This window comes from Schistocerca piceifrons, chromosome 5 (genome assembly GCF_021461385.2).
Source record: "Schistocerca piceifrons isolate TAMUIC-IGC-003096 chromosome 5, iqSchPice1.1, whole genome shotgun sequence".
NCBI lineage: Eukaryota > Metazoa > Arthropoda > Insecta > Orthoptera > Acrididae > Schistocerca > Schistocerca piceifrons.
The window spans coordinates 66,625,045-66,649,041 of NC_060142.1; the positions used below are offsets into that span (position 1 = coordinate 66,625,045).

Consider the following 23,997-nt stretch of genomic DNA (forward strand, 5'->3'; position numbering starts at 1 on the left):
ACAGTAAAAAAAGACACATCACGATCCTAAAACACACAAAATGACGAAAAAAAATTACAAAAATCTCCAGGGATCGGACACTTCCCTTGAGATATGTAGGTCAACCACAGCTGACGAAACCAAAACACCAATACCTACATATAAAACTATGAAAATTGGAATCGGTCATTTCCCTTGACCTATGTAACGTCATTACTGCGCAGAGTTAATGAGTTGGTTGTGTTTGTAGATGTCGTCTTGTTGGGTATGATGGCTCCCTCTGTGTGTGTGTGTGTGTGTGTGTGTGTGTGTGTGTGTGTGTTTGGGATGGCCGACCTACACTTTGCAGCGCCGAAATTTGTTCGTGGTAAATAATTGTTTTTTTGGGTCTATTTTTCTCGAGTTGTAATGTTTTGTGTATTTATTGTGTATTGATTGTTTTTTAATTTGCGATGGGATGTTTGACTTTTACACCTACATATAAAACTATGAAAATTGGAATCGGTCATTTCCCTTCACCTATGTAGGGGTCAACGGAAGTGCAATCTGGTGGTGACTCCATAATGGCGTGGGTTGTGTTTACATGGAATGGACTGGGTCTTCTGGTCCAAGTGAACCGCTCATTGACGGGAGAAGGTTATGTTCGGCTACCTGCAGACTATATGCAGCCATTCATGGACTTCGTGTTCCAAACAACAATGGCTTTTTTATGGATGATATTTCATCATGTCACCGACCACAGAACATTTTGGACAGTTGGAATGAATGATGTGGCCACCCAGATCACCCGACGTGAATCCCAGTCGAACATCTATGGAGCATGATTGAGAGGTCATAGTATGAAAGCTTTCACGACCGGATGACATATCTTCTGGTAAACCTTCCGGGATGTAAGGTCGTGGTCCATGAAACTCTTCAGCTCCTAACGTTTCGTCCATAGCTGCGCTGGACATCTTCAGAGGGGTGTTTCTCCTCCGGTGAGTCTTGTGGACATCTTCAGAGGGGTGTTTCTCCTCCGGTGAGTCTTGCCGACTCAGTCGGCAAGACTCACCGGAGGAAAAACACCCCTCTGAAGATGTCCAGCGCAGCTCTGGACGAAACGTTAGGAGCTGAAGAGTTTCATGGACCACGACCTTACATCCCGGAAGGTTTACCAGAAGATATTGAGAGGTCAGTTCGTGGACAAAATCCTACACTGACAACACTTCTGCAATTATGGTCGGCTGTAGAGGCAGCACGGCTCAGTATTTCTGCAGGGTACTTCCAGTGTCTCGTTGAGTCCATGGCACGTCGTATTATGTCGCGCAAAAGTTGGTCCGACAGGATATTACGAGGTACCCCATGATTTTTGTCAGCTCAGTGTATTTGCCACTGCGCTTAGTGAGATCAGTGCATGCGTACAATTACCGTAGTTTAGGTAGATTCGTTTCAACTTCCTGAATTCAGCGGAGTTTAGCCTACTAAAGGGCATTCTGTCAGAGGTAGAATTTTGATTCCTGTCATGCGACAAGTGGAGAAGCTGAAACTAGGCGTGTGTGTGTGTGCGACAGGAGCTGCAGCAGTTCCTGGACGGGGCGCCCGGAGAGACCGGCGCGGTGCTGTTCACGTTCGGCTCACTGGTGCGGGCGGACACACTGCCCACCGACACGCTGCTGGCGTTCGCCGAGGCCTTCCGCCAGCTGCGGCCGCAGCGCTTCATCTGGAAGCTGGACGCGGCGGCCGCTGCCTCCAGGGGCGTCGCCCTGCCGGACAACGTGCTCGCCACCACCTGGCTGCCGCAGTTCGACGTCCTCAGTGAGTGGCTCTCCGCACGCCAATAAGGTCCCCTCAACAAAGTGGGGCACGCGCGGCGGGGCGGGGCGGCGCACGTGTGGAGGTGGCAGCTCCAGTAAACACTTCCGGGATCGGTCACAAGAAGACGGGGCACCATTTGAAAAGCAGCACTGTACTCTCGAGCTTACCGCATTTTCTGCATTTTATAGACCAGTGTGGCTTTTGTGATGAAAACTACGCCCGAACAGGCCATGAAGGCTCAACAGTATTGACCGGATATGGAGAGGCACGTGGTCACCACAGCGGTCTCCCGGCCATATGTCAGTTTACGAGACCGGAGCCGCTACTTCTCAGTCTGCGAGGCGCCGAGGCTAGCAGTGTATTTAACACTTAATTCTTCCAGAATCTTCATATGGAAATGATACTCTAAGCCGCCCCCCCCCCTTTTCTAACTCCGAGTTTTGCTGTTCCACATGCATTAAGAAGAAACGCGAACTGACTGTAATCGACCCTGCAACTGGAGTAGAAAAGAGTTTGGCTCCTGCAATAATTTAATTTGATAGAAATTAGTTTGATAAAGGAAAGTTTCATTAACGTAGTGAGAAATGAAAGGCTTGCTTTAGCGATCCACAGAATGAAAGCTCTGTCCAAAATAACAATTTGATTTATTATGACTAAACTCAAAATAATAAACAAAACACGTGAAACATTTACAATACGTCAAATTGGATACTCAAATAAATGTTGTGAAGGTGAAGTTGTCCATAAACTAGATTCTGACATTTATGACCAAGTGGTATGTGGAGCCAATTCCTTGCAACTCACATCTTAAGAGAAACATCCAGCCAACCCAACATTTATTGCAGCTACAGTAGTGACAACTCAGACAATGAACACCCAAGACAGAACCAGCAACAGGAACAAGCGAGCTCTGCTGAGCTCTGATTGTCACATAGCAAAATTGCCTGATTTGCTGGTGCCGCGGACATACATTACCGAACTGTCTCCCTAACTGCAAGGACACGATCTGGCATACCCCAGGCGATGGCTTGTTGCTTCGACGTCCCGTCGTGGTGATGATAATGTCGCGAGTATAGCCCGAAATAAATTATCCTGGTCTGCTTGTTCCAGATTAAAGACTTCCTAGCAACATAAATGCGCCTCTGGGGGATTCGGAGAACGCTCGCTATACAATCACTGACGGTACAGTGATTGATTTTAACAAGCGATGTCACACAGTAACTCCGATACAGTCAACTGTAGCCAAAACTGCTTAAGACAGACAACATAGGCCGCTTGTACGCAGAACGCTCAATTGCCAACTGTACTCGGAAAGTTACGTTGAATTCGAAACTTCAACAAATTCGTCAAGCAGCTACATTTAAATAAAAGTATATTAGACAGCCAACGGAAGTCAGGCGGTCCAAAGCAGCGAGAGCTCAGTCTTGTAACCTACTCCGACCGAAAGGCGAAAGACGACTCCTCAAGAACAACTGTACTCGAAAACCGGTGGAAAATTCCACTCTATTGCTGAAGCACTACTATTCCACCAATGGAGATACTTGGCTTCGATTTCTGCGCCGATTTTGCTACGTCACGGAGCTATCCCCTGAGCAAGCCAATCACAGTTATGATTTTGCAGAAAACGCCGGAATTTGCCCGCCAAGACTGCCTGCAAACACAAGTCATTCCCACGCTTCGCTGGTAGCCCGTCAGAAAGTATTTTCACTAAGTTTCTGCGAAGTAACGAAATCTCTAGCCCCAGCTGCTCCTTCAGGCGCCTGTGGGCGTGTCGCCCCTGCTCTTATGACAATGTCGGCGTCTGGAAAGCATCCACTCGACTCCCTCACACCCGTCAGCTTAACCCTTTCAAGATCAGCAGATCCCGCCTGTCACCGGACCACCCAGGTGACGAGAGACGCTGCATGGGGAGTTCGCGTGTGAAGGAATAGCAACTTTTCACCGCATGCAATTAGAGAGGAAAATCGAATTGGTCTGATAGAAATATGAGAGGGGGCTCATGCCACCTCTCAAGTCAAGTAGCTCCTCAGTTTGCCTCACAAGGGCTGTGTGCATCCCGCTTGCCAACAGCGCTCGGCGGACCATATGGTCATCCATCCAAGTCCTAGCCCAGCCAGACATCACTTAACTTTGGTGATCTGACAAGAACCGGCGTTACCACTGCGGCAATGCCTTTAGCTTTGTGTATTGAAATTTGTATAAAATAACGTGACCAGTAGATTTACAACCGGCAGAGCACGATCAGGAAGAGCTGTAGCGCTGGTGGATGCGGGCGGGCGCTGTAGGGGGAAATTCCGAGCGCTGGAGGGGAACTACTACCCTCATACTTTTTTCTAAATGTTAAATGGACTCCCTCTACGCACACTCTTGCATGGGACCATTCAAAAAGGTCTACTGTCACCTCTACTTTGGTTAGTATGTACAAAGAAATCTGCAGAAAATGCAACAAAAGCAGCATTTCCTTTTCGCCTGGCTTGTTAACCACTTGTAACTTTCAGCGAACCAACATGAATGGTGAATTTCGACTAAAACCTACACATTTCTCTTGTCGACATGTTAAAATTTGCTTCTTTTGCCAAAACACAGATGAGTTTACACGGCCTCACCTCAATAACGTTTTGTGCAGACGCAATTGCGAGAGAATTCTGAAACAGTGGTTTACTGAGTTTATGAAGTGAACTAAGGTCAATATCTTGCGAAAAAGCACATCCTCGGTACAAAAATAACCGTGTAATGTCGTCTCTTATGTTGTTCCAAAATCCATAGATGACCGTTCGCCGTTAAAAATTACATTATTTCATCAAAAGTCTGTAGTTAGTGGAATAACACAGTGGATAATCAACATTCGAGAAATAACCATATGACAAAATACTCTCCTCTCAGTGTATGCTATCGTTTGCCAAAACGTCATTTCAATATGACAAACCGTTTGTGAAACATGAGGAATGTTGATATTTTTACTCTGGTTTCAACACTGGTGCTACTCATCTGAGTTTTCTCCTGATTGCTGGTAGATGGAGACCTCCACCCAAGACTGAAGAAAAATTCAATAGGCTACTTTAGATGAATTTCATATGTAGCAACATATTATATAACATGCACCAAACCCAAAATCGTAACGATCCATATTTTTCATTGGACACTTTTTCGACTTTCGCACAGTGTCTTACTTCCACACAAATATCACAATAATTATGACTACTAACCAAATGTTGGGAACATTATCATGAAGCTGACATATAAAGGTATAACTAACGCAAAAATGAAATTTGTTTACCGAATAGTGACAGGGTCTGCGCCGACCGGCAGAAATGTGGCAAACACTGTCGCTCTTCCCTTCTGAACAAACGAATGAACTCTCCCAGCGCTTAAGCCGTCGACACACGGACCGTGCATCCGAACGTTGAGCGTTGAGCGTGCCGAGTTTCTGACGTCATAGTGTGGAATAGCACGTGCGGGAGTCTTTCCGAACGTGCAGAGCAATATCTGGCCTGTCAGATATTCTGAGCGTGCGTCTGAGCGTTGACCAATGAGATGGCACATCGCCACCTACGTCACACGCGCCGTTTCTGAGCACCAGCAAATTGAGAATCACTGGAAAACCCGTTGTTAGTTGTGTGATTCGTTCCAATAAAATAGTGAGAAACATCATATTCATGGGAAAAGAATTATTGTAACGAGCGTATTATGAGAGTAGGCTATTTGAAGATAGCGACACACTGAAGATCCACCCAAAACGCATTGTTCATCGTACAATTTGTTATAATTAAATTTGAATTAATAACATAATTATCTACGATTAACGTTTTTAGCAAGGGTAACACAATATTTTCAAGAAATAGCAGCCTGTTGTTTGGTTTAGCGTAATGGGTAGGCTATTTGAAGATAGCGACACACTGAAGATCCACCCAAAACGCATTGTTCATCGTACAATTTGTTATAATTAAATTTGAATTAATAACATAATTATCTACGATTAACGTTTTTTAGCAAGGGTAACACAATATTTGTAAGAAATAGCAGCCTGTTGTTGGTTTAGCGTAATGGGTAGCGTTTCTGAGCGCTAAAGGCAGTCCGGCTTTCGCCGCCGTGCAGTGCGGACGTGTTGTTATTTCCGCCTGCGGAGCGCGCGCGTTCGCTGTTGTTTACATTTCAGCGGCCGTCACTTACGTGTCGCTTACGTGCGCTAGAACCATGGCCAACCGTTTTCGAAAATCACCTTTACGTTTCAACTTCTGCAACGACTACGCACGACCAAAGGCCTTGGAAGTGGAACGCTTCCTACGCGACGTTGCTAAGATCCCAGCTTCTGACATCTTGGGCATCCATTTGTCCATATTAAGCAGTACTGTGTACGTCAAAGTCGTCAATGACGCAGTATGTGAAAGAATACTTCGTGACACCAACCATGGATTACGCTTTTGCCACGCCGACGGCAATGTCGGAGCGGTCACTGTCGACCATGCCGGCTTAGGAATGCGCACCATACGAGTTTTCGAACTCCCGTTCGAGCTTCCAGCGGAAGACGTTATCGCGGCTTTCCGCCCCTATGGCACTGTACATGGCCACACTGCCGAACGCTGGGCGCAATTCCAAACGTACCCTGTTCTTAACGGTGTACGGCAGATCACCGTCGACCTCCATCGCCACGTGCCGTCTTACCTGCAAATTAGCGGGTGCCGCGCGGTTGTCATATACGACGGCCAACCCAAGACCTGTTCCGGGTGCGGCAAAGAAGGCCACCTCAGATCTGAGTGTCTTCAGCGACGGATCACCCAATTGCCAGCCGCTACCGTGGCACCTCCGGCTCCGACTACGGTTTTACCGATCACCTACGCATCGGCGCTCTGTTCTCCTCCCACCGGCCGCCGCCCATCGGACCATGCACCGGTGACCCTTCCAGCTGCTACGGATACCGCTGGGGCCGACGCGTCGCGCTCAAAGCCTGACGCTACTCCGGCGCCACTACCAACAGCGACGACTTCCGACACCCACCCGCCTGAACATATGGACGCCCCTTCATTTGACGTTCCCGCGACGGCCTTCCTCTCAGAGCGACGCGACTCCCTCCCGTCTTCCGACACGGAGGGACGAACCCGCAAACAACGTTCACCTAAGAGGCGCAAGAGGAGGCGCCGTACGGTCTCGGAACGAGACGGATCACCACCCCCCGATGCTCCAGAGGCCGTCCGACCCGACGAGGCCTCGGAGAACGTACACGACGATACGAATGACGACAACATGACGCCGACTGTGGATACATCGATGCCTACTCTACTGGCTCGCTCAGGTGCTCCTGAACCAATGGACTCCACAGATGCGACTGCCGCCGAGACGTCCTCTGCCCCTACGACCGAAGTGGAACGTACGACCATCACAACGACAACGCCTTCAATGGTGTGGAGTGAGGACGTCGATGAGGAGCCGGACCACACGCTGGGGACAGAGTTACCCCAGACGGAAGCATCGTTACGCCGCTGATAATGCCGTCAGGTGGCGTACGGCACGACTCACCGTTGCCTCGTCCCTCTTCATCCTCCGCCGGTGGAGTTCCCCTCCACGGCGGGTTACAGCTCCAAACCTACCGAATAGCGACGATCAACACTAACACCATTAGCTCACCCGTGAAACTTCAACTGCTGCGAGAGATGATATGGGCGTCGGACGTCGATATCGCACTACTACAGGAAGTACACCTGGCCACACTACCAGACGTCGCGGGATATAACACTTATCCTTCTCCTGGTGACCACCTGGGACGCGGCGTAGCCATCTACGCCAGAGAAGGCATTCCAGTGACCGATATCACATACCTTCCATCTGCCAGAGGCATGGCCGTCACCGTCATGGGGACGCGTATCATCAACATTTACGCTCCGTCAGGCTCCACCCGCAGACGCGACAGGGCCCTCTTCTATTCAGAAGAAATCGCTCCTTTGTTTCTTGGACGCTGCGACCATTACTTGCTTGGGGGTGATTTTAATTGTGTCTTGCACCCTAAAGATCAAGTGCCCCACTACAACACCTGTCAAGAACTGCGTCTTGTCGTCCGAGATCTGTTGCTCCGCGACACTTGGGAAGTTCGGCACGGCGACGCGCCTGGACATACTTACCAGACGAGTCACTCCGCGAGCCGCCTTGATAGAATTTACGTCTCTCGGGAACTCACACCTGCAGTCCAAGGTGCAGAACTTTGGCCCCTGGCCTTTTCGGACCACTGTGCCTACATCTGCAACATTCTCTTCCCCAAGCAAGTGGTCTGGCGTAGTCGTGCACCGTGGAAGCTAAACACCTCCCATCTTCATGATCCCGAATGTCTTCAACGTGTTACCGAGACATGGGCCACCTGTGAACGTCGCTTACCTAAATACTGCACGACCTTGACCTGGTGGCTAGAATGTGCCAAACCTGCCATTCGACGTACTTTGATTCAGTATGGAAAGGAAGTTGCTATGTGGCGCCGGCACACTACCGACTATTTCTACGCCGTTCTCCGCGACCTGGACGCCCAACCGCCCACCCCCGACACCCAGAGGGAACGCAGCAGGATTAAGGCGCAAATTGTAACTTTGACACGCCGTAGACTGCAGGGGGCTATGGTGCGAACCCGACGTCAAGATTCGGCGGAACAAGAACATCCGACCATGCATCATATCGCCTCCGATAGGAAACATCGACGACGACAACTCATCACCGAGATCACCACCTGTCGCGGCCAGCACGTCACTTGCCAGGCCGAAATCGTCAGTGCCTTTGTCGACCACTACCGCACAATGTACCAGGAGGAGACTACCAACAACCACGCTGAGGAGTCTGTGTTACCACACGTAACTCGCACCCTCACCAGCGACGAAGCGGAAGAGCTGATGGAGCCCATTGCGCGTGACGAAATCCACGATGCAATCAAAAAAGGTGCTCTGAATAAGTCACCTGGTGTCGACGGATTGCCGATAGAATTTTATCGCGCTTTCTTCACACTAATGGCATCACGGTGGACAACGATGTTTAATGAACTGCTGACGATAGGGAACGCCGTACCGCCGTCCTTCGTCACGGGAATTATTATACCCATCCACAAACCGACACCAGGTGTGACGACAGCACATTACCGTCCCCTGACTCTGCTTAACGCAGACTGTAAAATTTTTACACGCCTACTGGCAACGCGATGCCGCAAGATCCTGCCTAGCATTCTATCCCCGGAACAGACAACTCCGGGCGGCTCAGTTAATATACAAACGGCCACAGGAGAATGTCGCGATTTAATTGCACTGGCAGCGGCGTGCAGACTCCGCGCCGCAGTGGTTGCCATTGATTTTGACAGCGCATTCGACAAATTGCGGCATCTTTTTCTGTTCTCAGTGATGAACCGCATGGGTTTTCCACCAGCCTTTATCGACGTGATCCGGCGCCTGTACGGCACCGCCGAATCTCTGATTCAGGTTAACGGCCGTGTGGCGGGACCAGTGGCGATCCGGCGTTCCGTAAGGCAAGGCTGCCCACTTTCGACCCTACTCTATGCCATAAGCCTGGAGCCACTCATCGGGAGTCTGACGACCCACCTTTCTGGTCTCACTTTGCGACAGCACAGTTTTCGATGTCGTGCGTATGCGGACGACCTCCTCCTCTTGATCCGCTCACGGAGTGAAACACACACGGTACTTGATTTGATATCAACGTACGGCACTGCAGCGGGCAGTAACATGAATGTGGCTAAATCCGCGGCGATGCCCATTGGACGCGGCCTCTCACACGAAGACTTAGCACCTCTCCCGTGTGTACAACAACTACGATATCTTGGTATCATTTTCACCTCCACCGTGCGCCGCTCCGCTGCCATCAATTTTCGGCGTGCACTCCAAACTATCCGCACGACGGTGCGACAAAATCTCCTCCGACGACTCGATTCTTTACAACGTGTCCAATACCTCAATCAACATGTGGCGGCCAGAATGGTCCACATCGCACAGGTCCTCCCGCTGCCATCAACTATTGGACGCAGCCTCCAGGCTGCCCTCGGATACTTCCTTACAGCCGGTACGATCTTTAAGGTCCGCTGCGACACGCTCACCCTTCCCCCGCGAGCAGGAGGCCTCGGCCTTGTCAATGTGCGACTCCGAGCGGCGTCCTTGTACATGTCCACCATGCTCAAGCAGTGGCACGGGGGCACCTCCCTTACGCGCAGCTTGCTGGAAATTCTTGTGCCCGCGACCATAACACCACCAGTACCAGTCGGACACATCAAGCACCATTTGACGCACATTTCTGATTTCATCGTCGACTTCAGTTATGCTCACACACACTTACCGACCACGCGTTCTCCTCGACCTAAAGATTTTTACACCCCTCTCCTTCGTTCCATATCCAACAACAATATCGAACTGAGACATCCGTCCACGCGGTGGCCAACGGTTTGGCGTCACATCCACCAGCCTTTTCTTCCCTCCAACGTCCGGGCAACATGGTACCAAGTCGCAAATGAAAAATTCGCCACAAACCATCGCCTTCACGCCATCGGACTACAGGACTCTCCACTTTGTTCCATTTGCCACCTCGTGGATGACGATGTCCATCAACTGACTTGTACTGCCACCAGTGACGTCTGGAAACTTGCCCGACAGTTCGTTGCCTGTTACCTCCGCGTTCCGCCGGACTCGATTGACCCATGGACTTTTATCCATCCTGAGAATACTTATTTCCCCGCCTCCAAAAATCATGCGATTGTCTGGGTCAAGGGATGGACGATCACCTACATGTATAATGGTGGCGACAAATCACGCCTTGATTTCTGGCAGTACTTACAAACCGCCCACAGTGAAGTCGAACAGCGACCGCGCTACCGCACCTTCTTCGCCAATTACCTACATGCGATCTTTACTTCACCCTCGCTACAGTTGGATGGTGCCACACGCCGACAGCACTCCCGCCCCCCCTGCTGACATCTGAGACTCCCCGCGCTACTTTCTACATTGTAACCCACAGTGGAGTAGGCGCATGGACACGCGCCTCCTTTCTTTAATGCACTACCCCAGACAACACTGGTCTTTCCCTCACTCCACTGTATATTGCTTCACACCTCTTAGATTACATCAGACCTATTATTCTTTTTCTCCCTACACCATGTTCCTAAAAAAAAAAAATTCCTCGCCTTGTACGAGTATATTGTCTTGTGTTATTTTCGCCGGAAGGATGGCATTTCTGTTGTATTTAAGTTTGTACCAATAAAGATCTTTTTTTTCCATTTACCCTTTTCCTGGTAAAAAAAAAAAAAATAAATAAAAAAAATAATCAAAAAGCTACTTTGAGTGAGTGATTCAGGGACGGGAGGGGGGAGACATCGCGGCCAGGCCTCGGGTTTCGACCCCTGCCCGCCTTGTCTCCACCTACCCATATCTGAACACTCTTAAAAAAAAAAAAAAAATAAAAAAATAAAAAAAAATAAAAAAAAATAAAAAAATAAAAAAAAGAATATATGTTGAGGCGGTGGTTCGTGTCTTTACTTTCCCATTTTTTTTTTTTACCTAGCATTCGCGTTTTTATTTAGTTCTGATACTTTATTATTAATTTAATATAAGTATATGCTATAATATTTGATGTTATGTAAATATAAGTTCACCTTCTTTTGAAGGGTGACTTTGTTCGAGTGGCTTAATTACAGGACAGCTTGCGCTACTTGTATAACGATATTTTGCTCGTTTTTCTTTTATGCTTCGTAATTCACATGTTGCAAAGATTCTGCTACAGGGTAGGAACAGTGATCAAGTAAGGCTGACGTTGGGGTTTTACTAAAATGTGGGAATGATGAAATAATGTTTATCTTACGCGGAGAAGTATTCCAAATTTGTACCGCACTGTTTGTAATGGAACTTTTGTAAGCCTGTGTCCTTACTGATTGAACATGGTACTTTCCTTTTGGTGCACGATGGAGGAAATGTGCGTTTTAATTGACCTAACGTGGAAATTTCACGCGCGCCCGTTGAGTAAACAGTGTGATTTACGAACTAGAAACATCCCTCAAACTGCCGCTGGAGTGCGTTGCGATCGCGTATACCACGTTGGGGCCCACGTACCGTACGCACAAGTCGCATCGTTCCTGAGCGTTCAGCAGCAAGTTGAACTTGGCACGCTCAACGTTAACGTTCGACAGCACGGTCCGTGTGCCGACGGCTTTAGGACGAAACCTGGCCACTGCTCATCAGCAACCGTACTCTGCACGGACTCTACCACTGCGTTATTCATCATTACCTCAGGGGTTTCGTAAGGTGAGCGCGCACAGACTACAAGACATACAGAAAGTGGAGATGGGTCAGTGGACAGTGCGTCGCGTCTCTCCGAGTTTTTAACTCCTGTTACAGGTGGTCTGTATGGGCACCGTTTATGACGCCACAGATGTCAATGCGTGCTTGCAAATCGTTCAGGCAGCTGCTACCGGAAGAAGTGATAGGAGTATGGTTTGAAAATGTATTATGAGGGTTGCCAATCTCCAGTTGTGAACTAACTTCATGCCGCGGTACGGAATGGATTATTTACGGTACTCACACGACAAAATGCCGCCAACGGATGTAAGCCGTACCCCGAAATTTCGAGGAAGAACAAAAATGTATTCTGAGCGAAAATAAGCTGCACACTGATTGAGAGCAGAAAAATTACCAGAAATCTGCTTATCCTTACACGTAATACGTACGTAGCACAAACGTTTTGTTGTAACATGATGGCACCTAACATACCGGTACCGTATTTTGTCTTCCTCACTATCATTATTATCGGTACAGATATTTTCTTTATTGGTCTCATTCTCATTCCCATCGTTATTTCATGCTCTCCCCAGAGTTCGTCATTCTCGCTGCCATCCAGAGCATTCGATATGCGGTTCTTGGACCCCTGATGATGTACTCCGATGACATGGAGCGCCATGAAGCAAGAAACCACTCCCACAGAAGAGTGATGGATGGCTTCTTGCCCTTACCAGACGGTGAATGGACATGACCTTCTTCCAGGAACCAATCTGAATACATTTTTCGGGGGCTGTCCTTGAATGGCTTGTTTATGGCTACTCCTAGCTCCTGCTACTTTCAAGGCATTCCTGCTGGTATTATGAAACAGTCTGTCCTTCGTGCAGCAAGTTTATCTTTTACTTCAGCAGTTAGATGTCCACTAAAAGCATCTAAACTAGCCTGTATCTCTTAGCAAGCAGTACCCCAGTTCAGTGATTCCATACAGCAGACAGCCAGTCAACAATCAATTGCGTTGTCATTCAGCCGTTTACCTGGCAGTGATCACTAAGCCCTTATGAAAGTTTTCTTTGGAGATAGCTTTTATCTTCAGAATGACATAAGAGGGTAACTTTTCGCCATCGCCTGTAACAGCTAACATCGCAGCCAGTCTGATTATTATTATTATTTTTATTCCGGGTTCCTCTCAATGCGTTATCTTTTGCCCCTTTCATGTCTACTGTTGTACTGCTCGGCATGTCAGAAAAAATGCCTTTTCGTCAATATTGCCAGTCTGGTCAAAAGGGGATGACTGGCACTTTCGCATATTGATGACATACCGCTGGAAGTTAACCAGCTTCTCCTCGAAATCTTCTGGCATTCTGTGTTGCCGTAATACTCCTTCGGAGAGCAAGGTCATTTCTCCATATCAACCGATGACAACTACCAATACTCGCACAGAATTAAGACTGTTGCGATTTCCGAGGACTTCAGGTGGATTATTTCTCGTGAGAGAGGTATCCCGTATTTCCTCTTATCTTGCACTTAGGAGAGAATCTACAAATTTAGGATATTTGCCACTGTTCGGTTCACTGAATGATTTTCTCGTTGAAACTTCCTTCTTACATTTTTCTTCTGAAGCAGCCTGAAGTCGCACATTAGATTCGTCCCGTGCATATTTTCTTCCGGACTCTCTGTTGGTTGTGGTATACCTCACAACTTAAAGCTTGCATCGTAACTGCGCCAAATTCCTTGGCTTAATGACACTATTCGCTCTAAACGGTCTTTCAAATCGACATTAATCAGACTTTCTTGTCATTGTCCAACTGAAACTGAATAATAAGCTAGTTAAACAATGTTGGTAGACTGGCGCAATACTGACGCCAATAAAATACCGGTTAGAGTTTGCACTCTTATGTACTAAAATGCCTTGCCGTCAGTTTCGGCCACAGACGCTAGTTGTATGGGCATGATTTGTTTACAGCAAGAGTATATAAAAGGACAAGGGGATAAGGTAGCGGATACAAGCCTAGCCCTAACTTATCGAGGTTGAGATCAGGATAAAAAGTGCGGCTTATTTTCGGGCCAATTCCGTACCTCCCTGTTTCTGACACGCGTGTCCCCTAGTGCCGCGCTCTTCCATGACGCGTATTGAGAAACTAAACCTCGAGAAATGCTGTATCCACTGATATGAGTCTTTTCTGTATGTCTCATAATATACGACCAGTAGGCTCCTGATATCCCAGAGGTACTTAGGAATAACCCTGTAGATCTGTACAGGCCAAGGTCGCAACGGCCATGACGCTTGAGACGAAGATGCGTCAAGGTATAACAGTTACATTAAGATTTTTATTACGTCCCGGTCGCCAGGCGTGTCAGTACTCCAGTAAAACATTATTTAAATAAGTTCATTAGATTTAAATTCACAGCGCCATTACAAAAGCGTTAACACGGCACCACAAGATAATGTGAGCACGTCTAATACGCTGGTGGTTTTAATACGTGACTCACAGTAATTCTACCCACAAAAAAAGTCACAGTGAGGAAGGATGTCAAATATGTCTTACGTTTCGCTCCACGAACGCGTTCCAACACCGCTACCAACTACCAAGACGGCATACCGCTCCAAATTCTCCACCAGTCGCAAGTGAAAGCCACCAAGTCTCCGTTAGAAGCGAACTATTTCTGCAAAGTGAGAGCTAGAGAATAACAGACAAGTAGTACGCCCTGCTAAGCTAGCACTTCGTAACAAGCGACAGCCAATCATTGAGTGCCCATCACCCCTTTCTGACAACTTCTGCTATTTCCTTTCAACATTTGCTTTTATAAAATTCTACTTTTCTTATTTCAGTCATAATCGTGTCGATCGTACGTAACTATTTCTCTGTTTTATACACTAAGTTTTAATTACCAATGTATTACTCTAATTATGTCTGTTCTGTGATATGCTGAGACATAATTTCGCGCGAAGTCTTTGCTAGCCCCCACCCAGGAGGACCAACTGCACCAGTGTTCTCTGATCGTGTGGTCGGATATTTCCAGGAAACCGCGGTGATCTGCAAATGGCACCGTTAGCTAAAGCTCAAGGCATCTGCCCTGTCCGAAACAGTAACAAAATGCACAGACCCCAAGAGTCTAGTTTCTTTAACGTATTCTAACAGCTGGAAGCCGCGATTGTATCGTTACAACCTGGGCGCATGAATTTATTTAATATATCCAACTTTTTTATTTTGTTTCACATCTCTATAGTGTTTCAGCAATGGCAGCATGTTGCGGTTGCTCTGTTACTTTAATTGTGCCTTACCTTAACAGTAAAGAGTAGATATTGGCAAACTTGAAGCTATCGCTTCGAAACGGCGTGCATTCCATAGTTTCAATTGGGTTATAAGTAATAGTCCTGCTGGTATATGTAAAGTGAAAAAGTGCCATATACACTGAAGAGACAAAGAAACTGGTACACCTGCCTAATACCGTCTAGAGCCTCCGAAAGCACGCAGAAGTGGCGCACCGCGACGTTGGCATGGATTCGACTAATGTCTGAAGTAGTCCTGTAGGGAGCTGACACCATGAATCCTGCAGGGCTGTCCATAAATCGGTAAGAGTACGCGCGGTGGAGATCTCTTCTGAACAGCACGATGCAAGGGGTTCCAGTTATGCTCACTCATGTTCATGTCTTTGGAGTTTGGTGGCCAGCTGAAGTGTTTAAAATTGATAGTTCCCGGAGCCACTCTGTAGCAATTGTGGACGTCTGAGATGTCGCATTGTCCTGCTGGAATTGCGCAAGTCCGCCGGAATGCACAATGGAGATGAATGGACGCAGGTGATGAGACAGGATGCTGAAGTGCGCGTCGCCTTTCAGAGTCGTACCTAGACGTATCAGGGGTCCCATATAACCCCACATGTACACGTCCCACACAATTACAGAGCCTCCACCAGCTTGAACAGTGCCCCGCTGACGCGCACCGTCCATGGATTCATGAGGTTGTCTCCTCACCCGTACACGTCCATCCGCTCCGAAAGCCCATATCGATGAAGTTTAGTTGAATGGTTCGCACGCTGACACTTGTTGATAGCCCAGCATTGAAACCTGCTGCAATCTGCGGAAGGGTTGCACCTCTGTCACGATGAATGATTTTCTTCAGTCGTCATTGGTCCCTTTCTTGCAGGATCTTTTTTCCTGGCGCAGCGACGTCGGAGATACCATGCTTTAGCAGATTCCTGGTATTCACGGTACACTCGTGAAATGATTGTACGGGAAAATGCCCATTTCATCGCTACCTGTGTGATCTGCGTCCCATCGCTCGTGCGTTGACTATAACACCACGTTAAAATTCACTTAAATGTTGATAACCTGCCATTGTAGCAGCAGTAACCAGTCTACAACTGCACCAGACACTTGTTGTCTTATAAAGGCGTTGCCAACCGCAGCGCCGTATTCTACCTGTTTACATATCTCTGTATTTGAATACGCATGCCTGTACCACTTTCTTTGGTGCTTCAGTGTATTAAATTTGTCAGGAAAATGAATCTCGGTTTGTTCATAACTTGTTTGTATAAAAAAATTCAGAAGGTGTTCTGATACCACAGAATCACCGAAAAAATAACCAGGGAAACTAGAAAACAAACAATTAAGAATGTTGTAAGTGCCACACGAGGAAACTGGTTTCAAGTGTCAATGAGAAAGTTTTTACAACCTGATTCTTGCAAGGGGGCAAACAGCAGCTAGACGTGTTCTGCGTATATTGTGACTGAAGTGGACGCTGTTCTGCCCTCTCAGGCCACCCCAAGGTCCGGGCGTTCATCTCCCACGGCGGGCTCATGGGGACGCTGGAGGCGGTCCACTGCGGAGTGCCGGTGCTGGGGATCCCGCTGTTCGCCGACCAGAAGCTCAACGTGCCCAACATGGTGCGCCACGGCGTCGCCGTCCAGCTCGACATCAACCACATCACCACTGACCAGGTCGTCGACGCACTGCGGAAGCTCACCGCCCCAGGATCTGAGTGAGTCACCACAGTCATCACAGCAGTTTTGCATCTATATGTTGACGCCTATGAGAAACCAGATCCTACCATGTTACTTGCTGATTGCACATTACAGATTTTTCAGTGTTGTGAAGGTATTTTCTCAGAAACAAATCTAATTAAGGCCATGAACTATATAAATGATAATTATATTATTATAGGTAATGAGCTGCTTGACTTTTTTTCTTTTGGGGGTTCCCTGCATTGGAATTCGTGAGTAATACCATGGACGCTAAAATGCATATCTTAAGAGCTATGAGGCCTTCTTTAGCTTCGGTGCTGGGAAGTAAATTTGTTCTACTGCACGCTCTTTGCTTTCCACATTTTGAGAGGTGATGGGGTACACCAAAACAAGGAAAAAGTCCAGTAAACATGGGCTTTAAAGTGCATATCTCAAGAGCTGTGAGCACTTGTTCATCTACATATACATCAATACTCCGCAAGCCACACGACAGTATATGGCGGAGGGTACTTCTGGTACCATTGACTGCCACCCTTTTTTCCTGTTCTATTCGTGAATGGCACATTGGAAGAATTATTGTCGGTAAACTTTCATATTTGCTCTAATTTCTCAAATTTTTTCATTGTGGTTATTTCATTAGATGTATGTGGTAGGAAGTGATATACTGTCTGACTATTCCCAGAAGGTAGTCTCTCAAAATTTCAGTAGTAAACTTCTTCATTGTGCGCAACACCTCTCTTGTAGTGTCTGCCACAAGAGATTGTGCAGCAGCTCTGCAATGCTCTCACAACATCTAAATGAGCCCTTCATGGGATCTTGTCTCTCTTTTTCTCTCTCTCTCTCTATGATGTGTTTGCCTTTGCTGAAGGCACAGCACAGAATACCATCATCTCTTCCATTGGATTCAGTGACCCCATACACAAAGTACATATTGGCCACCAGAGACCACAGTTCCCATATAACAAAAGGCTCTAAAAATATCCCTCAACAGTCTCAAATTTTTCTTGGTTGAGTTCGGGTTAACTCTATAGGGACTGATGGCAGCATTCCAGAGACACAAAAGTGTAAGTATGTTATTTCCTTTTGGACAAAGCATTTAACACTGTGAGTACAACTGATATATAAATATCTGTCTGTTTACAGCGTGTTCAATATGTGTCTGACCACTGCCTTCTGGGGTTTGCAGCTAAAGAGAATAATGGACTATATCAATACTAAGTTCACAGAGCACTGACAGACCTAAATGTAAACAAGACCCCCTGGAGTAGATGACATTTCCTCAGTATTACTAAGAGAGAAAGCCATGACAAAATTATTCCACCTGATATGCAAGATAAATGAGACACGCAAAGTACGCTCAGACTTCAAGAAGAATGTAATAACTCCAGTTTCACAGAAGGAAGATGCTGACAGGTGTGAACACTGCCAGATCATCAGTTTAATAAGTCAGGGTTGGAAAACACTGACACGAATTATTTACAGAAGAATGGAAAAACTGGTAGAAGCAACCATAGTGTAAGATCAGTTTGGGGAGAAATATAGGAAAATGTGAGGCAATACTGACTCTATGACTTCGAAACTGCTCTTTCGTCCAACAACGTGCGTTTCTTATGGCCGTTTCATTTCGACTGACAACTGCACTGAGGTTGATTTCAAATATAGCCATAAGGTCGTGTCTTATTCTTAGCGCATTTAACTGAGATAGTCTTTTACAAAATACAACCATACACAATGACTTGCCTATGCGTGCGGATACGTCGTGTTGACAAAGTACAGACAAATTTCAGAGAAAAATTCCTTTCCCAGTTTTCATTTGCTTGTCCAACAGTTAAGACAATAATTATCTCCAAAGATTTTGTCTGTAGGAATGATGTTTGGAAGACGCACGTGTATGACGAAGGTCACGTGCAAAGGAATGTATAGCGCTTCCTGCCAAGGCCCGAGATAGTACCCAGTTTTCCCATAGCTAGTACCCTCGTTTCCTTGGTTCGCAGCTGAAAATTTTCGGGTATTTTGTACCAGATGTGCTTCATTCAGACGAAAAGGCTCCATGAAAATTGTATAATGCTTTCAGTTTACGTGCGAATTATTTAATTTTATCCGCCTACCACTTGTCGTTTATGAATTACCTACGTAAAAGTACATGTAGCTGCATAAGAAGGTTTTGCCTTAAATATGGTTTAGAACGTTTGGATTCCCTTCAGCGCTATGTGTACTGTGTCCGATTTTCCGAAAACATCGAAACGTCAAGGTGAACGTTTGCCTTTACGCAGTAGTATCCCAGTGAAGGTAGGAGCTGCACAGAGACCAAACTGGAAGGGAATAACAAACAGTAACTGCGAACAACTATGAAGAAAACGTAAGTGACCGTCGCCACAGTTGCACAAGATAATAAGCAGCCAACACATTACGCTTGATGGTGTTTCACAATAAGCTGAAAATGAGCAAACGACTGACACCCACAGATCGCAAAAAATAGACCAGGTGCAATAAAACGAATGCGTAAAGACAAACCTAAGACGTGTTCTTACAGAACGCGATCTTGTAAATCACATTCTATGCAGTTCCGAAGATAGAACTTACAAATCCACAACAGTCCTTCCTTCAGTGATTGTGTACGTCTCGCTTGGATTTTGTGAGGATCAATGTTAGCACGTTATTACATAGACATAACAACAACATTAACGTAAAACAAACTAAATACGTACAATTTTTTTTGCTGCTTTTGCTCAAAGCTTACTGATGGAGATTAGCACTATATACTTCAGAAACAGGCTGACGTCCCCGAATGTCCCGTTTCTGCCTCACATTAATGATTCACAATTAATATGTTGTCAGCGACAAGTGTAGTCTTTTACTTGTAAAAACCATGGTTGTAGTTGCTTGCACCGGAAATTTTCAGATTTTCATAAAATATTTCATTCATTTCTCAATAGCCATCTGCAGGCCAAATACCAAGAAATGACTGAGCTGTATGTGTTTACCTCAAAAATTCAGCTACAAATACCATCGTCAATGTTGATATTAAATACGTTGGGTGATCAGTTACGTAATTGTCTTTCTCCTTTATTCATTGATACTGAGTCTGTACGTTTTGCGGTTAGGTCTAACACAAATAAAGTTTTTTCGAATATGCTCTGAATCATTGATGTTAGATGTAAGGGGTATTTTCTACACAACATTATATTCAATATTTATCAACGCTTGACGTAAAGGAAAAATACAATCATTCATCGAACGACCGACTATATGTTAAATACTTACGCAACATTGTAACAGCAGATGAAACCTAGCTTTATTCGTATGTGCCATGAATGAATCTGCATTTAATTGTTTGAATGTTCCAAGACGAAACGAAACCAACAAAAGTGGTTCATTTGCGAGGTCTTTGTAACAAAATGATCGCTTTTTTGCAAAAATCATCGATAAGATCATAGAAAAATCGAAAACGTCTCATCATTCTTCATTATAGCAATGTCTGCTGTCACACAGCAAATCAAACAATTGGCCATTTGGCAGAGAAAAACGTTGAGTTAATGACTTATTGTTCGTGCTGGCCTTATTTACTACGTAACGATTTCTTTCTCTCCCTTACATCAAACAATAAATGCTAGGCAGCGAATTTCATTACGTCAAGTAGCTGCTTCATCAGTCCAAACATTAGAGAGGAAAACAAAAGTGTTTCTAGAATCTCCTCTCCTCTTCTCTCCTCTATTCTCTCCTCCTCTATCACCCTCTCCTAGTATATCCTCTCTTCTCCTGCCCTCTTCCTCCTCCCCTCTATCCTCCTCTCCTTTACCTGTCTCTCATCTATAGTCTCCTCTCCTCTACTGTTTGTTTGTCTCCTCAGTCCTTTATTTGTACTATAATCTGCTCTACTCTGTCCTCCTCAGCTCTCCTCTACCCTCCTCTCTCCTCCTTTCCTCTATCCTACTCTGTTCTAGTTTCAATACCTTACCTCTAGACTCATCTACTATCTTCTCCTCCTCCTCTCACTTACTGTATCTTCTTCCCCTCTGTATTCCTGTTCCCTTGGCTAGCATTGCTGCCTCTGCATCATGGGATCCTGGGTTTGATTCCCGGTCGGGTTGGGGATTTTCTTTGCCTGGGGACTGGGTATTTGTGTTGCCATCATCATCATCATCATTCGTGACAGTCGCAAGACTGGACAGCGTAAAAATTGGGCTATGTAAAAATTGGGACCTTTTATGGGCACTGATGAACACGCAGTTGAGTACCCGACAACCAAACATCATCATCATCATCATCTCCTTTGCCCTCCCCAATTTTTCTCTCCTTTTGTTTCTTCTTCTCTCTCCTAGTCTCCTTTTCTTTCTTCTTCACTCCATCCTTCTCTCTTTCATTGTGTCCTTTTGTAGTCTCCTGTCTTCTCCTCTCATTTCCTTTCCTCTGCTCCATCCTCCTCTCCTCTATGCTCTTTTGCTCTAGTTTCAACTCCTCTAGTCTCCTTTACCCCTTCTCCTCTCCTCTACCTTACTCTCCTCTCTTCTACACTATCTTCCTCCCTTCTACTGCATACAGAACTCCTTTCCCCTGTGTCCTCTACCCTTCTTTCCTCTACTCTTCTTTTCTCCTATCCTCTAGTTTCCACTCCTCTCCTCCAGTTCCTTCTAATCTTCTCTCCTCTACTGTATCCTCCTCTCTTCTATTCAGTCCTCATCTCCTCTGCTCCATACTCTTCTCCTCTACCCATTCGTACTCACCACTGTTCTCCTTTTCTCTATTCTAAACTCATATCGTCTCATCTCCTGTCCTCTCCACTACTTTAGTCTGTCTTTCTCTCCTGTATCCTCCTCTCCTCAACTCTATACTCATCTCCTTTACTCTGAGTTCCTCCTCCACTCTCCTTTGCTCTCGTCTTCTCTCCTGAACGGTCCTATTCTCCCACTTCTTCTCTTCTTGTACTCTGAGAAACAAAACCTTCGAAAAGATTCTATTCCTGGTTTTCGTATTAACTTAGCAGGCGCCTCTCGTATGAACTTATCACGGGAGTAAGCTGGAGTTGTTGTCGTTGGGTGTCTCAGGTACTGGACGCGGGCCAAGCAGGTGTCTGCACTGTTCCGGGACCGCCCCCGGCCGCCGCTGGAGGAGGCAGCGTACTGGGTGGAGTACGTGGCCCGGCACCAGGGGGCGCCGCACATGCGGTCTGCCGCACTCGACCTGTCCTGGTACCAGTACCTGCTGCTGGACGTCGTCGCCTTCGTCGCCCTGGCCGCCGCCGCCGCGCTGGCCGTGCTCTGGCTCCTCTGCAGAAAGCTGATCTCTCTGGCGCTGCCGCCCACAAAGGGGCCGCGCAAGGCGAAAGCGTCGTGAGGAACTGCAGAGCTGACTCCAAGACGTCACGTGCCGTGAGGAGCAGAAGACTAGTTCATCGGTGTGCGGACATTTGCCACGCCGGACATTTGCCACGATTTTACCTGCTCCGAAGGGTTGGGTCCCTTGCCTCCTCCTCCTCCTCCTCCTCCTCACGGCTTACTGAGCCTTTCCGCTGTTTCACTTAACTTAGAACCAGAACCTCTTTGGATTTTCTGCCACATTTATAGAGAGGGTTTCGTTGTGGAAACTATTAAATGCATCTCGCATTGAAATCCACACCAAATTTCGAGCCTCAGTAAAACTTCGCCAATCTTGGAGATCTTACGTTAGTCTACATTATACTTGCCTTTTTCGGTGCTCTTGCATCAGCTTTCTGTCGTGTTTTGTGTACAATGGGGATCAGTTCCGTCTCTTATTAATTTATTTTGTATGAATGTCTCGAGTGCTGTTGATACATTTCTTTGAACTTAAGCCACATATGGTATTCACTTACATAGTTTGGAAGGATTGGAGACTGTCTCTTAGAAAGACGTCAACCGAATTTTTAGTTGCTTTTATAAATAGACATAGTTCGCGTTTAGTTTTGGTGAATTTCTATGTTATGGAAATGAGCCTCGCTACGACCGTGTTTTCACTAATCCCTGTATCCGTCGTGATGCTCAGAATTATTTGTGGCTAAGAGTTCAAGTGTGTTTTCGTAACCATTTACAATTTGAATGGCCTCGTGGACTAATTGTTCAAAATAATTTTAAAAAAGCATTTAGAACAATTACGGTAGTTTTTTTCTATATACAATAGGGTCTGAAAATATATTTTTGTCAACATATAGAAGGTAGATTGAAGTCACTGCCAGCTATAATTGCATGAGTGGGGTACCTATTTGTGATGAGACTCAAGTTCTCTTTGAACTGTTCAGCAACTGTTTCATCTGAGACTGGGGATCGATAGAAGGAGCCAGTTATTAATTTATTCTGGTTGTCGAATGTAACCTCTGCCCATACTAAGACACAGGACTAACTGCTTCAATGTCGCTTGTGAGCTGGAATGCACGTTACATTATTTTTCTTTAAGTTGTGATTCTTGTTTCTGTTGTAGTGCAGGTCATTACAATTACGGCTTTTCCCTCCAAAACCTAGGATGCTTTCTCTGTGACCCTGTAAATACCAGAGCTAAACAATGTAGAACAACAACATACGTTACAAGTATAACATTCTGTATTACTTCATTTCCTTATTTCTAACATTTTAAAATTGTATGTCGACTTTAGATGACATGTCAATCATAGATGATCTTATCTCTATTTAGTGAACGTATTTTCAGTCATGTTTTGAACATTGTCCAGCTACACTTTATTAACTAATGTTTCGCCCCAAGGGATATCGTATTTTAGAGAGTAAATTAATATGGAGTATGTCGTTCTTCTTTTCAAACATTCACATACCTATTTCGTCTTTTCTTATTGTCTTTTGGGCATGCAGTTGTAGTAATTAAAGTAAGCACAAATGCAGTGATCAAATCGAAATGATTAGTGTACATTCGCATTCTCATTACATCGTTCCTTTCTTGTTGCTCTCATGGCGATGGACTGTTTCTATCCAAATCAGTAAGCGTGAAAGAAAGCTACCGTACAGACGGAGGGTTCTATATTTATACTTGGCAGAACTAATTATGATTAGTGTACATTCGCATTCTC

At 46.0% G+C, this 23,997-nt stretch overlaps 1 protein-coding gene across 1 annotated transcript in view; it reads left to right on the forward strand.

Annotated features, from left to right (window-relative positions):
- The window catches only part of LOC124799318 (UDP-glucosyltransferase 2-like), a 95,279-nt gene extending 72,795 nt beyond the window's left edge, over window positions 1–22,484 (forward strand). Inside the window, exons 5-7 of the mRNA XM_047262905.1 lie at window positions 1,530–1,773; window positions 16,762–16,984; window positions 22,013–22,484. Coding sequence (XP_047118861.1) covers window positions 1,530–1,773; window positions 16,762–16,984; window positions 22,013–22,301 — 756 coding nt within the window. The 3' untranslated portion in view covers window positions 22,302–22,484. The remainder of the gene's footprint in view (window positions 1–1,529; window positions 1,774–16,761; window positions 16,985–22,012) is intronic.
- The last annotated feature ends 1,513 nt before the right edge of the window (window positions 22,485–23,997 follow it).